This window comes from Diplotaxodon limnothrissa, linkage group LG9, assembly GCF_057381915.1.
Source record: "Diplotaxodon limnothrissa isolate DT_005_m linkage group LG9, D_limnothrissa_male_GT1.1, whole genome shotgun sequence".
NCBI lineage: Eukaryota > Metazoa > Chordata > Actinopteri > Cichliformes > Cichlidae > Diplotaxodon > Diplotaxodon limnothrissa.
In genome coordinates, this window is record NC_140604.1 from 11,084,646 (window position 1) to 11,100,254 (window position 15,609).

General features: G+C 41.6%; 1 protein-coding gene across 3 annotated transcripts in view; it reads right to left on the reverse strand.

Annotated features, from left to right (window-relative positions):
• Window positions 1-3,200: 3,200 nt before the first annotated feature.
• The window catches only part of LOC146625173 (uncharacterized), a 61,337-nt gene continuing 48,928 nt past the window's right edge, over window positions 3,201-15,609 (reverse strand). For all 3 annotated transcript variants that reach the window (XM_085362650.1, XM_085362649.1, XM_085362651.1), the window contains 5 exons: window positions 13,772-13,861; window positions 10,670-10,814; window positions 9,637-9,770; window positions 8,158-8,366; window positions 3,201-5,980 (listed from right to left, as the gene is read on the reverse strand). In XM_085362650.1, coding sequence (XP_085218776.1) covers window positions 4,837-5,980; window positions 8,158-8,366; window positions 9,637-9,770; window positions 10,670-10,814; window positions 13,772-13,861 — 1,722 coding nt within the window. In that variant the 3' untranslated portion in view covers window positions 3,201-4,836. The remainder of the gene's footprint in view (window positions 5,981-8,157; window positions 8,367-9,636; window positions 9,771-10,669; window positions 10,815-13,771; window positions 13,862-15,609) is intronic.

The window sequence follows — 15,609 nt, forward strand, 5'->3', positions numbered from 1 at the left end:
AAAGAAGAAGAAGATTAAAAATTAAAGGACAACAGATTGAACAGGAAGTCCCAAAACATTAGCCCGTGTCACCAACAAGGCTTTTTGGGGCCAAAGCTATTGACCTATTGGCACTCTGCATACACACTATTTATGAATCACAATGGGTTGTGAATAGCGTTTACACTTTCTCCTACACTGTAGTTCCTATAGTTCTGCTAAGTAAAAACATAAAAATCGCATTCATTTTCTCACAGCCAAAACAACCTAGCACAGGTGGCCCTGCACTTTTGTATGAAAAACATGTTGCAAATGCAGTTTCCTAGAAACATAAACACATTGTGTGTGAAGCACCAATGGGAAGTAGGATCTTAATTTGCCTTTTGTAAGTCAAGAGGAAGAAAGGCATTCTGTACAACTGTGCGTGTAAAACACATCAGTACTGACACACACATGGTAATTGCTCAATAGGACAGTATCAAAATACAATTCTTTAGAAGAATTTATGGGAAGTGTAGTTTATAATGTAGAAATACTAGTTCTGGAGACTGCTAATTATACACTTTCACAGTTATGTAAAAATGTCGAGTTATTTCCCAAATACAGTAAAACATACAACACTGGACACTTTATAAGATGCATCTTACTAGCACTGAGTGGGAGACTATTTTGCCTCCAGGACTGCCTTCATGGCACAGATTCAACAAGCTGCTGGAAACATTCTTCAAATATTTGTCGGCTGCAAATCTATGATGTGAATCTCCTGTTCCACCACATCCCAAAGGTGCTTTTATCGGATTAAAATCTCTTGACCGTAGAGGCAATTTGGATACAGTGAACTCACTGACATGCTCAAGAAACCAGTTCGATATGATCTGAGCTTTGAGTCAATGGACATTGTCCTGCTGGGAGCAGCCATCATTAGATTGGTATACTGGTCAGCCACAGCGCTCAGGTAGGATGTGGTGTGTATCACCAGCAGCCTTAACTCTTGATACAAGGCAGCATGGATCCATCACATCGGGAGTTTCTGAAATACTCAGACCAGCCCCAACAACAACCAACAACCAGGCAGAGCATCTCCAAAGTCACTAAAATCATCTTTGTTCCATATTCTGATGCTCAGGTTGAACTTCAGCAGGTCATCTCAGTTCATTTTATCATATTGTTGTGAGGCTACAGACATTTTCTGTGATTTTCTATAGATTTTAAATCATGTCTGAAATGACCATTTTACGGTCACTTTTTTCCTGTTTTTTTATCTTTATTATCTCCAAAAACCTAATAATGAAACAAAACAAACTGAATAACCATTATTCAGTGTTCTGGATCTGTGGTATAGCTTAATGCTGGCCCTAGACCTTATTTTTGTAAATACATAGTGGATAATGGTGGAAATCATAATAGGATTTCTTGTGCTTTACAGACAAACATAGGATGTGACTATGTGGCGCTTACTTGATGTACTAGCATGCACACAAACATGCACAAATGTATGTACACACTCAAAATCATCCTACTGGCTGATCCTCGTGTATCCCGTAATTCCCTATAAGCTATACTCTCCCCACAGTAAAACAAACACAAGCTTCTGGGGGGGATTAGAGGGAGGAATTACGATACTGTAGTTGGCAGTGGGAGAAACTAGTTCTTTCTTACCAGTATGTGTATTTGTTGCACAAAATCTCAATTCTGTTTCTGTTTGACGTTTGCTTGATCTGGAAAAGTTTTTTCCCCCTCATCCTAAAAACTATTGGGCAGCAACCAGCTTGTAAACAATAACAAGAGTATCCAAGAAAAACATTTATCCACTGGCCAAGTGCACATACTAATATAATTTTAAAAAGTCTTGATATTTCATGATTAATTTTAATTAACGGACAACCTCTAAAATACTATCACTGATGCTTCAGATTGTGGAGTGATCAGCCATCATAGTGGTTTACATCCATCTTTTATATACAGTCTACACTAACATTTACTTTTAAGTATGAAGCGCGTATCATGAAAGTTCCCACGGTGTCCCAGGACCCAAAGGTTCGACTTTGGCCAGTTTACCAAATAGCCTAATTGTTTCCGGAGTATCAGTTTCTGTAATTTCTGATATTACTTTCATTTTTAGTTCCAGTGCTGCAATTGTTTGTCTGGTGGATTTCCTCCATTCTTGATGCTAAATTGTTGTGTCCCATTATCTGCAACCACTTGAATTCTGAGTTTGGCCTTCAAGCCACTTATTATTTACTCTTTAAATCTGACAGATTTTTGGACAAGCAAAAAATCCAAATACCACATACTGCACTTCTACAGTCACGTTCAAAGGAAGCGACGCTGAATGAATACCTATGATAATTTTAGTAGATGAGCATAAATGTTCAGGGAGTACTTTAAACCATATGTGCCAAGTAAATACAATTAACTGCCTGGATGGACTGGAGTCCAGCTCTTCTGGGAATCCCACAGGGTCGGGATCTAACCACAGCTTTTAGGTTACATCTCTTTCCCCTCATGTCCACTGCCTCTTTTTCTGCCCTCCACCTTTTGGTGACCGCCAACATTCCCCTGGCTCTAGCCCTCATCCCAGGCAGTGGTGAGAAATGGGGAAGTTTCCCAGATCGTGTGAAGCAAGTTGTCGTGCCAACTTTGCAGCACATTAATCATACAGGGCATGTGGTTAGAGATACTCTGTATCCTGTTCTGCTGAATATTTATTATTAATTTAGAGACAAATCTGAAGGATGAAACCATATTTGGTGTGCGTGAAAAATTCAAAAGCTGCTAAAAAGACAAGGATGTTAACTGAACAGCAGAATTTGTGTTTTGATGATCCTAGAAAGAGCTGGAAATCATGAAGTCTGGTAAAATGACCTCTCACTGTACATGATTTCACATTAGCTCTGTGATGATGTTTGTCTGATGAGTGTAGCTAGGACATTTAATGTTATTCTTGCAGTAACTAAAAAAAATGACCACCTGGAACAAATTTTTCATATAAAGAAAAGATTTTTTAATAGATAACTCCCATTTGCAAAAACACTTAGAAACATTGGAAGACACTGCACATACATATATATACATACATATATATACATACATATATATATACATATATATATATATATACATATATATACATACATATATATACATACATATATATACATACATATATATACATATATATATACATATATATATATACAAGCCATATTTATTTACGTTAGTAGAACAGAAACAAAAAAGCCTTCAAAACTGTAGTTTTTAAATTATTTGCGTCTTACAATAAATACAAATCCTCAAACATTTATTGAAATGAACACACACAAAGAGAGAGAGAGAGAAAAAGACAAATCCAAAACAGTGACACCATGTACAGTTGTGCGTGTCGACTCCAAAACCTTTCTGGATAGGCTGAACTTCAACTGAACTATTCCCAGTAGTGCAACTTAGCTTCACAAAACTGAGACTGACATTGATTTAATTTGGTGCTTTTTTAAAAAAATTCACTAGTGCAAAAATACTGATGTGAACACAAGGTCCAATGTTTCGGGGCTGAAAGGACGACGTGAAAGGCGTCATAACCCGGAGGGGGGGTATATGAGCTGAAATGCAGAACTTGTCATGAACACTCACCTATGCTGTACAATATTACCTCCAAGAGAAGGTGCGACAGGAGTTTTATGATCTAAAATGATGATGTTTGAAAGATTTTAATTAAAATATTTTACTGTTTGACGATTAAAAAAACAGCAGTTACATCATGATTTCAGTTAGTATCACTTTTGAATTACCAGCCTTCTTAAACTTTGATCTTGTGCACTCTGAATTTCATCTTCCCGTTATCCTTTTTCACAAAGAAGCCCAGCAGCCAGTGCAAAGCAGCACACTCACAAGGTACCAATCAATGCCTTGCTCATGGAGACTTCAGCAGGACACACGCCACAGGGCTTGTGTTGGAGGTTTGATTCCCTGCTTGCTTCTATGTAATCTGGCTGATTGTAACATACAAAAAAAATATGCTTAAAGTTTAAAGCTTTGGCTCTACTGATAGTTTGACATGTTTTACACTATGCAGTATTAATTGGTCTCTAGTTTTCTGAACAGTTCTGCAGCAAGCAAGGATCAGTTTTTAAAACTTTCCAATGTTGCATCGAAAGCTACGCTTTTAGACGATTCAGAACACAAAACAAACGGGCATCAAAGAAGATTTTTCATGCATTAAAATATCCTCGAATGAATGAACAAGTGTTTTACGGTGCTTTAAGTATTATCTTGTGGCACCAATTTAACTTTGCTCACCCTATTTGTTTTTTTAAACTGCCCTGGCAGTAATTTAAAAGCATGAAAACATGCAAAAATCACCTGTTTTTCTCATACTCACTCGTCATCTCCCTTGAGACCAGCGTAGGCGTAAGTCGTCCCCTGTGTGCAAGGTTAAAAAAACCAAAACATTTCTCGACAGCTAAATCTTTGTTTCTTCCACAAAAGTCAGGTGTCCACAACATATTAAAAAAAATAAAATAAAACTGTGTTTCAAAAGTCTTGTCGTCGCTAAATCTAAAAGTGCTTGGAACCAGCTACAAAGTTTAATCCTTACAAACAAACGAATCTATGCATAAACTGGATTCATATTAACTTTGATTGTCACAACACTAGAACCTGAGCTTCTTCGTCAAACAGAAGAAGTATGTGACATCCTGGGAATCCCTTAAAAAATAACTCTTCTCTTATAATGCTGGTGTATGAAAACGATAAGACAAAGTACTTTAATGCACACTGATTTCTTTGCGTGTACAGAATATGTATGTGTGTGTGTTTGTGTAGAGGGTAAGTATCTGCAGATGTGTTGACGTGTCACTTTCACGGCATGTAAATATATGGACTGGACTTGTGGTGTCCTGTGCTCATCACGCATGGCATAACGTTCCTGGAGCCGACCATTATGGACTGGTTCATGTCATGGCCGCGCTCAGGCCACGGCGGCGAGTCTATGGGCTCCCGCTTGATCGAATGGATCAGGCTGTGACCTTTGAACTCGTAGGTGCCATGCTTGTTGTAGTCAGACTGCATGTAGGCCTTGTGTGGATCCTGTGAGTAGACGTGCGAGTCCATGAGGTTGACGGATTGGCTGCTGCATAGAGAGTCTGAGTGTGGGAATCTCTGAGGACTAAACTGACTGGAGTCATTGTTACTGCCCAGGTCTTTGTCGCACTTTAACAGGCGTGCGTTGGCGTTCCCGTTGTTCACTGCATAGTTCTGATAGTTACCGTTGTTGTACGGCGGGCTGATCCCAGCCTTCCCCCGCTGGCAGGGCGAATACTGTGGATCGTAATAATCAGCTTCGGATTTCAGCTGCAGGCCAACGGTGTGGTCATATAGGCCGTTACCATAGCGACGGTCAACGGGCACTTGGTCGCGGCACGTCCAGGGTCGGCCGTACGCGTCGCAGCCGTTCTCCGAATCAGAGTCGTGCTCGATCTTTATGGGGGGCATCTCGGGCATCAGTTGACCATCGAAGCATTCTCCGTAGCCATTCTCGCTCTTCACCAGGTCCACGCAGTAGGCGTCTGGGTCTGTGGGAATCTGGACGTTGCCGTACAGCTTGGAGACAAACACCTCACCACCTCTGCCGCTGTGACAGCTGGGCGAGAGACGGTACGGCTTCCCGTACTGGCCGGTCTTGTTCATGCGGTTAGAGGGGATGTAGCTGACGCCCTGGCCTGCCCTGACGGGTCCTGAGTTCTGTCGCGGAGGCCAGCCGCCACCCACGCCTGGGCTCAGACCTTTATGGGGACCCACGGAGGACTTGCAGTAGTTTAGGGGCTCCTCCTGGTTATAGTAACCGTCCGGGCGGAACTTGAGGTTGTCTTTGGAGAGTGGGGTCCACGGAGTGTGGTGACCTCGCTGGGTTGCACCAGGAGTGGGACAGGAGAGCCGGAGAGAATCTGCAGCATCACCCATTCCTCCATTGAAGGAGTGTCTCCGGAGGTGTTCTCCACGCTCGCTGTGCAGGGGGAAAGAGTGGAAGTGGAAAGAGAAGGAAAAAAATAGATCATTAGTCACAAAACAAAGACACAAAACTTACAAAGTTTTACTGTTTTTCAACAAAGTCCACGAAGAGCCATTCTCTACCCATGTATCCATATGGCAACCACTGCATACTCAATGTTTTTGTTTCTTTTCTGCCGAATGACTCAAAGCATAAAAATTCTAAGTTTGGTTCAATTTAGTTCACGAGAGGATCTTTCCAAAAGTGACTCATCTTTTCCGGGATGTGTCTCATCTGAAAATTGAGAACAGAGTCAACATCCAGAACCCCAAAGATCAATGATGGCCCGGTCACCTAGTTTATAGGCAGCACAATGCAATATATCTTCATGTTTACACAGTGCAGTAGCTGAACCCGAATGTGTTCAGTAACTGCATGAAAGTCTTTTCAAACTGTATTTTCTTATGATTTTAAGTTTGAAATTGATCTTGTTGAATGCTGAGTAAGCGATTGATCGAAAAAGATAAAAGAGCTCAATTATATTTATAACTATTACAGCATTCTGATTAATCAGCATTCATACGTTAAATGCCTTTTCCAGTTTTTCCCGTACTTGTTTGACTTGTTTCTGTGGCTTTCTTCGTGCCCCCCCACAAAAACAATAATCAAAATATGTTTTTTTCCCCTCTTCATCTTTTCAGTTTTTATATGGAAACCCAATTACAGTGCATGGCTACAGTGGTAATAACAGGGTTTAATTTGCGGTTCTGTGAGTGATTATTCAGGAATTCTAAAGGCAAATGTTTCTTTTTGTTTGTCTGCTTCCAAATACGTTTCTGCATTTTTCCTATCTTTCAAATATCTCTCAACCTGAGCACAGCACAGCTGAAGGTCTTTAATACAACCAAGCTGTGAGTGAGTATATTCTGTAGCATCATATGTGTAAAATGAGTCTTTTCTTAGCTCTTAGATTGTTCTAGCAGTAGCGACAATTTCACTATAACAGGCTCGCAAAGAAATGAACTAAGGGACATGTTTTCAGTGACATCTGCCGACTAGTGACACGAAATGACCAAAAAGAGAAGTATTGCTTTCTATTTTTTGTTATAATAGCCTGACGCAGTTTCACTGTGTTTCCTAGTTTTAAAAAAGTCTACATATACTCAGAATTTAGAGCAGAACCGGAGATCGTTGTGCAACAATAAAGTCAGCAGGCTTTCGGGAATCTGACTGTAAGTTTAATCCAAGTCATATTAAGTCTCTCAATATGGCAGCAGACCCAGGCGCTACATGTACTGTACATACTATACACTTAATTCTGAACCTTAACCCTAAGAATGGTTTAACCAATCCAATCTGCTGTCTAGTTAACTGGTTTATCGTTACATTATCCACCATGTTGCCTTGGATGATGTGTGAAGGAAGAAAGAAGCCTGAACAGCAGGAGGGGTGGAGGAGCTCTGCTTTACTGACTACATCCCAAGTCTTGGCCTCTCTGACTCCCTAAAGTTGTTAATGATGCATGAATCACAGAGGGCCTTATCCAAGCTGAGACGCGTATTTGCTCCTAATTGGCCACAGGTAAGGCGTCCAGCGCTTGTTTGGTTTGGTATCAGATCCTACTGGGTGAGGAGAGGGCTTATGTTTGTGTTGGTAACTGGGTCTCAGTGTAAATGCTTGTGTGTTCATAAAACTGTTGCTGGGCAATAAGTTGGTATCTGTGAAAAAAAGACAAACCTCAAAAAATCAATAAATGACACATGAGGGCTGGAGCAAATGGATTTTCTCACAGTAACTCCAAATAATTATGTTTCCTGTGCCCGTGCGATGTGGACCACAACCGAGGCAAGAGGTAATCTTAGGACATGTAAAGTGTATAATAACAAAATAAACACGTCATCCCTTATGAACTGTGAGCTGCTGTGACCTATGGACTCTCAAATGTTGACCTTTACTCAGAGCTCCCATAAAGCCAATCAGTGTCGTTCTCTAGAGGCTATAACGAGATGCCAAAATGCATCAAACCTCAGTGTTAAGACTGTTAAAACACTTCACCTTTAGTTACTACATAGTACCCCTATTAAAGCAATCAGTGTCCAAAACTGTGACACAGTGTCAATATGCATCATCTCTCCTAACTTAGTTAAAGCTGTAAAGATGCTGCGCATGTGTGAGAGTTTATTCCTTCTTACCCTTGCTCCAGTCCGGAGATGATTCCTCCTACTGCTCCTTTATTCTTTCCCCGCATTAACATGTTCTTCATTTTCATCTCCGTGATGGAGGGGAGCAGGAGGGGAACAGCTATGCAGAACAAAGCCAGCTGTGGGGCCACTGGAGCACCAGAGGCTGACTTCTTTTTCTGCCCATGGAGGAACTTCAACCGACCTTGGAACTGCATCGTCTGGAACAGAAGAAAGAAAGGACCCATCCAAAGGCCTTGATTAACATATAATACAATTACACAAACATCTAGGCTTTATTTTTCTGCCCTTTTACAAAGGCTTAAAGGTATCGACTATTATAGCGACCATTTTTATGACCAATCAGTGGCAAAGAGGTTTCATATTGTTGGCTAGGCTTCTGCTAGGTTTCTCCTCTTTTAATCTGAGTCACTGAACTGAACCTCTCTAGCATATCTGCACTGTTAGTGCCACTTTCAGACAAATAGTATCGGTTCCTATAAAGTCAGTTGTGCCGACACTCCATCCATTAAAGCTAAATTCTAGTATTTTATTCGTAAGCTTCTTGGCTCAAATCAGGAGGCATCTGTGTCTGTGGCATGCACGCGTGTGGTCTAAACATTTAGCTAGCCAAGCTTGTTAATGTTAGCTAACTTAAACCTGGTAATCCTCCCCTCAAGTCCAGTTTAACCAAGTTTAATTAGATGTTGTGTGCAGTGTTCAACATCTTGATTAAACCTGTCAGCTAACTTTTATTAGCCAACACTGGTGGACATTTAATTTTTGGCTAACACTGTGAAGGAACTGACTGACTTTCCTGTCCATGAAATAAGGCTGCTACTGTGTCTGAAAACACTCGTAAGTGGTCCAAATGTTATGAAACCGAGACTTTCTTGCCAGATTATTTGTGAGCAGATTGAGCACTGTGCGTTACATTACAAATTGTTGTGTCCTAACTGTAATTATGTTGACTGATGAGGAAAGCCTCCAACCAGTATTTCCTCACTACTTGGCTACCAGCATCTACAGTATATGTAGAAAATTGCCATCTAAAATTTCAGTTGTGCGGCCAGCTTCAGTGCAACCAGAGAGGACTTGGTGACAGTAAACTTGACTGACCCTGATGAAACAGTCCAAACCCATATTCTCGTTGCTCTGTCATCAGGGCCTTCAGCTTTTCCACTGCTGGTCTCCAAACCACTCTAGTCACAGCCATGAGGGATGAACCACGCTCATTCTCTGCCACTGTGGCCATGCACCCAATTACCTTATAATTCTGTCAATACACCTATAAATAACTGCACATACTACAATTATATGTGAAGTCTTGCGGTACCAAGGGGTTATAACACTTTTTATAGCCCTGGGTCTTCTTCCAGTGAGTGGGCAACCCCTGCTCAGTTTTTATATTTTGCGTAAACTTTAATGAACTGAAAACTGAAGTAACGTTGTTGGGGTTTTTTTTGAGTTTGAGTTGGTTCAATTACTCACCAAGAATCCAGAGGTGCTGTCCAAAAGGCATCGGACTCTGGCTATGAAACATCTGTTGAGAAAGCAGGAGAGCTCGGGAGGGATTTCCCCTGCCTCTGGAGAATGGAACAGGCTGCTCACTACAAAGTCTTCACCTGTAATTTAGTAAAGAAATATGGAGAGGGTATGAGTAATACAATTTGTACTGCAATTTGTGTAATAATACAGGAGAAAACAAGATACATATGTATAAATATGATGACGTTTTAAATGACAACAATATTTATAGTTAGCAAATGACTGGGACAGACTTCTTTTTTGTATTTTTATTACTTACCTGCTTTTATGAATAATACACTTCTGTTTAAAGCATTTATCTGTCAGCACTGTATCAATTTTAATTAATGAATCGTTAAAACTGTTAATAACGAGTGTAATGTGAGACAGACACCCTTAAGATCAGGCTTAAAACTTTCCTTTTTTGATAAAGCATATAGTTAGGGCTGGATCAGGTGACTCCGACTCCTCCCTCGGTTACGCTGCAATAGGCTCCTGGTGAGCTTCCCATGATGCACTGAGTGTTTCTTCTTCAGTCCCCTTTCTCACTAACTATGTGTTTATATGCCTCACTGCATTTAGTTATTAGTTATTATTAACATCTGGCTTATTTCCACAGCTCGTCTTTGACCTGTCTTTCTCCCCTCACCCCTAACCGGTCGCGGCAGATGGCCGACACTCCCTGAGCCTGTTTCTGCTGGAGGTTTCTTCCTGTTGAAAGGGAGTTTTTCCTTCCCACTTTTGCCACGGGGGGTCGTCTACTGATTGTTGGGGTTTTCCCTCTATATTTGTAGGGTCATTGCCTCAATTTGGCACTATATCAATAAATTTGAACTGAATTGAATTGAGATTGACAGAATAGATGGTTCCTCTCATCAACATCATACAGATCCAGGAATAGAAATCTCAGCAGCTGACCTCATCACCTCAAACCTATTGCATTGTTCGATAATAAGTTTTATATGTTCCCATACTAAATTCATAGTGATCTACCCACCAGTTCCTGCAGCTAGCTGGTTATCCTGGTGTGCCACCGTCCCTTGGTGCTGTGGAGGACACATGGCCCAGTGGAGCTGGCGTCTGAATTCCTGACGGTCGTCTATGTGGATGTAGTCAAACACATTCTGGTGCATCACGTCAGTCTGTGGGGAGGGGATTCGGACTGGTTTGGTCAATCAGTTTTAATTTTTAGTTTTACATCCGGTTTATGACTTTGGACGACCGAGTTTTGCTTCCATTCTTGTAGCTGACAGCTGTTCGCCGCTCTCAGGGCTAATTCTGCCCCACCATTCCTGGGGAGGTCAACGCTATACATACAAAGTCGATGAAAGTCAGACAACCAGAGCACTCGCACAGTTACATACACATGCAAAAAGGCAGGAGAATTGCCCCAGTACAGTAACAGTCTTAAGGGCAGCTGCGGGGCCAGCGAGGGCAGCTGTGTTTGTCAAACATCGCGTGACACCAGCTCCCGAACGGCAGTCCAGCCCAGCTTTCTCTCCACATCCACACAAACACACAGTAAGTCGGGTTCCAGCCCGCTCTCGTCATTCCTCCCTCTCTTTTCCAGCAATAGCTGTGTTTTCTGTCATTCCATGACAGATTCCTCACTAAAATGTTCAACCTTCTCCTCTTCCCTCTCCCCCTCCTCCCTGCCCTCGCTCCATAATTTCCACACTGGTGGCACGCGAGGCTTTTTGATCGCCTGCCTCTGCAAACACAATCTGTTCCCACTGTCTTCGGCGAGCGCTTCGTCCTGTGGTTGGGTTCCCTACCGGCAGTCAGGCAGACAGAAGGATCGAGTGACTATTGTTTATGTTTCTTGTAAAAAAACTCAGAGAGGAAAAGAAGAGGGGGAGGAAAAAGAGAATAAGTGATATTTTCAGTGACCTTCAAAGGCTAACTGCCCCTGTAACAAATTGGATCAAAGGCCAGTGGAGGTTTTCTGCTCTTCTGTGGCGCTTTCTTGTGGTGCTACTTAGCAAAGCCATGTCTTTTCTTCTTTATTTCCTGTGGTATATTATGGATAAGTGTCTTTCTGAATACAGCTGTGGGCTCAAAATTATGTTACATGCTGTCAAAGCCTGAGAGGCAAAGCATGTGGCTTAAAAACAACTAACAGCTCCTTTGCAAGAGCTGAACATGTGGGAAAGTATAAAAGAATGTTTTCATGACAGTCTGAAAATACAACACGCGGATCTGTGAGTATTTAAAAAGACATATTTTTAATGTAGAAAAATGTAGAAAAGCTGTCAACTACCCGTTCACTCCTATTCATCTTCTCTGTGCTCAAAGTCACCTGCATTTTGCTTTTCACTTCTAAATATGGCCATTGCTGACTACAAAGAACACCTGATTTGAATTCTGAGCTCAACCTTGAGCTAATGCTGATGATACATTCGTTTATCACACCAAATGCTTTGCATGCTGCAGTGCTATGGCTCACAGCCAAACCTGTTGCGTGGTAATTCCTTTTCTTTTTCTTTCTTTAAAATAACTGTTTTGCATGTACGCAATTTAACGTACTGCGGTGACTTGATTCGCTTGATCCGCTGCCAAGTGTCTTACATACAGTCACTGCCGAGATCTGAGCACACAAAGGGCCAGTTGTGATTCTACTAGTGTGAGCTGGTAAATTTACATCTCTTTAATATTTAATCAGCAGCTAACATGTCGCAAAACGGTCCCGGTCCTTCCTAACATGGATACGATTTTTGCTAATTCTTCGAGCACTTGTTGCATATTGAATGAATGTTCGTTTTTTTTGTTTTTAACTGTGCTGGTCACATGTGTTTATGAAAGGCAACAACTGGATGGCAGCAACTCGACTCAACGCTGGGATGGTTTGCTGTGAAATTCAGCCAAGGCCATATTCAGGTTCTGTGCAATAATCAGCTCAAAACTGATATTTTTTTCCATTACTTTGGTTTGATTCCTGCAAAATTATTGACATTAACTTTTCGCTCGGGTCTTTTGCTGAGCACGTGACAATGAAGCTGGCATAAAGTGAAACCTTAGCTAGCAAAATCTGATCATTTGAGTGGAAATTTATGGGAACAAAAAGCAGACGTTACAAAATAAAAAGCGTTGACTGAGCTGCTAAGACACACGTGCATACGCAAATGCCCCTTGGAGTTTTAATTTCCTTTGCCCGGTGGTTCCGTGCCAATCTGTAGACACACACACACCTATGCACATACTGTGGCAGGGCGTCTCAGACCACTTTGGGTTTCATGTCAATTTCATGGCCGCCCCTGTCTGCTTGTAAGCCAAGTGGGAGCGCTGCAGAAGAATGTCTATCGTGATGTGTGTGTATGTGTGTGTGAGAAAGAGAAGGCATGAGGGCAACAGGAGGAATTTTAACAGTGAAAAGCACTTTATTTATGGCTTTGAAGGAGAGCGATGATTTCAGCATCGAGGGACAGGCGAGCCCATGTTGACTTCATTCATAATTAATGACTGGCTGGGTATAGCCACTGGAAAGGAAAAGAGTTAAACCGTCGGTGACTTATCAGTGCCCGCACACACATAACAGACGCCCGCAGAGTGTATCTCAGGGTGAAACAGAGGTCTTCACCCTTCTGTGGTCCCCTTAGGTGTAACCTTCTGGGTTTACTTTGCCCTCTGAAAGAGTTATCAGGCAGCAGGAAGTCAGAATTAAAAGAAAGGCAGTTTACTCCGGATCCTAAACTGGATGGGATGGCAACAGAAGAATGGAGCGTACTAAAAACGGCAATTGTGACCTTGTTGAATAATGACAGCAATGAGGTCCTATGAGATTTGCAGATTCGTAACCTTAAGAGGGTTTGTGTGCTAAAACACTTTCATGGATGCTATCATCACAGATTACGAGGCCATGTGACCAGCTGAAGTACAAAAAAAGGCAACTCATACCTCATTTTTATATTTTATATATTCTGGCTCAAAGAGCACATTTCCTACTGATCTGTTGGAGTTTTGGCACACTGATTCCCCCATCTACAGAACAGTCAAGGCTTATCAGCTTATCTATGGATAATCATATGTACAGCGTGCATTTCGTTTATACATATTAAACATAGATTATACAATGTTTTCACTGTATTCGTGTTCAACTCACCTGATGAAATCCCAGATAGTCCACAATGGTCGAGGAAGCGTAAAAAACCATCCCGTCACTGCTCACCACCAAGGCAAAGCCTGTCAGAGACTACACACACACACACACACACACACACACACACACACACACACACACACACACACACACACACACACAGAAAGAGAGTCAGGGCAGCTCGTGCAGCAAATAAACTCAAATGCAACAAACACACACATGACTTCTCTATTCTGTCTGTGAAAAGCGTAATACAGGTGTAAGAATATAGATACAATATAGTCAGATGTTCTAATTTGTGACCTAACTGTGGTTGAAGTTATTACTACGCCCTTAAAAAAAAGAATTTTTGCTTGTAAAACCTTTAAAAATGTAATATTCAACTTCTTTCCATAATTCTCAGAACAGCAGAAAAACTGTAAAAATGGAACAAAAGATAGAAAATTACAACACAAGAGAGGGAATGAAAAACAGATGGTTGTGTTACAGAGCGAGCCAAATAAAACTTAGTGATTTAGACTTTTTTCCTCATATTCTCTGGTTAAAACTGTATTTTTTAAAGCAGTTAGCTCGCAGATGACTTACGCACCTATTTGCGCTCCTTTAAAGTTACACATTTCATAAGCTCGAAACTCTGATAATTAAGTCTGTTTGACTGGTACAGCTGCTTTGATTTGTCGTAGCAAACACACTGATTAAAAGCAGAGAAACTCCAGACACAAGCACACTTCTTCCCACTTTCCCTCTTTGCTCACACACCCATCCACACAAAGCTAGGGAGGGGGGATAACGTGTTTGGCCAGCGGAGGATACAGAGAAAGAAAATGTTAAAAAAATACACAAATGGTATCTGTTAAATGAGGAGAGATGGACAGATGGAGAGGAAAAGAAAGAGTGCGAGAGATATATTTAAAAAAGGCAGCACATGAAGGAGAAAAGCACAGGAAGGAGACGGGAAAGAGGCCTTCCAGTGTGCAGTGTGCGCACAGCTGTGATAGCGTGACAACTGCAAGGCTACTTGACTTGCGTGACTGCTGCTGCCAGAGTCTGTCACCTCTATTTTACTGCGAGACTATGCAGGTCTTTCCTGGTGTGTGTGTGTTTCTGTGTGTTTCTGTGTACTTTATAAGGTAGAAAGCCCAGCTGCCCCTCACTTCACCCCAGTGCCCACTCCTTCCACGTCTCTCTCTGTCACTTACACCCAGCAGTGATATGACTGCCTTAGCGAGAGGCGAATGCTCACTGTACGCGCCCTGTCCTTACCTGTCCCATAAACTCCTCTCTGTGACCTCTCTGTGAGCAGAGCAATTTGCAGCCCTAAAACCTATCGGCGTAAAAGCCAAGCTGCAGCAAAGCAAAGCCTCTGAGAAAAAAATATTGAGACACTGACACGATGACATCTGAAAACAGTATATGAAAGCATGACGGCAGCAGTGGAGACTGGAAGATGGGTCAAGTCCTCTGTGGCATAGATGCAGATGATGTTTGACAAGTTTAACTGGCACATGTTCAAATGTCGGGGGGTACACACAAACACACAAACACACATAGATGCACAACTTATTCCAGCATTCAAAACAGATGCAGATTAGTTGGAAATAAAGCACACTGATATAGCATCTTTCCTCTGATACTGGTCCTCACTCAGCATTTACTGTGCAACATTTGTACAAATTAAAAGTCTTTGTTACTCGGACCAGCATTTTTGGAGCCCTCTGGAGGGTAGCGATCAATCAACATTAGTGGATTAATATTTAATGTAGCTATGTAATGTATTTAGTACTTCAATAAACATCTGGGAACAACATGTCAATGCCAGATGTGATATATTTACGTCTAAA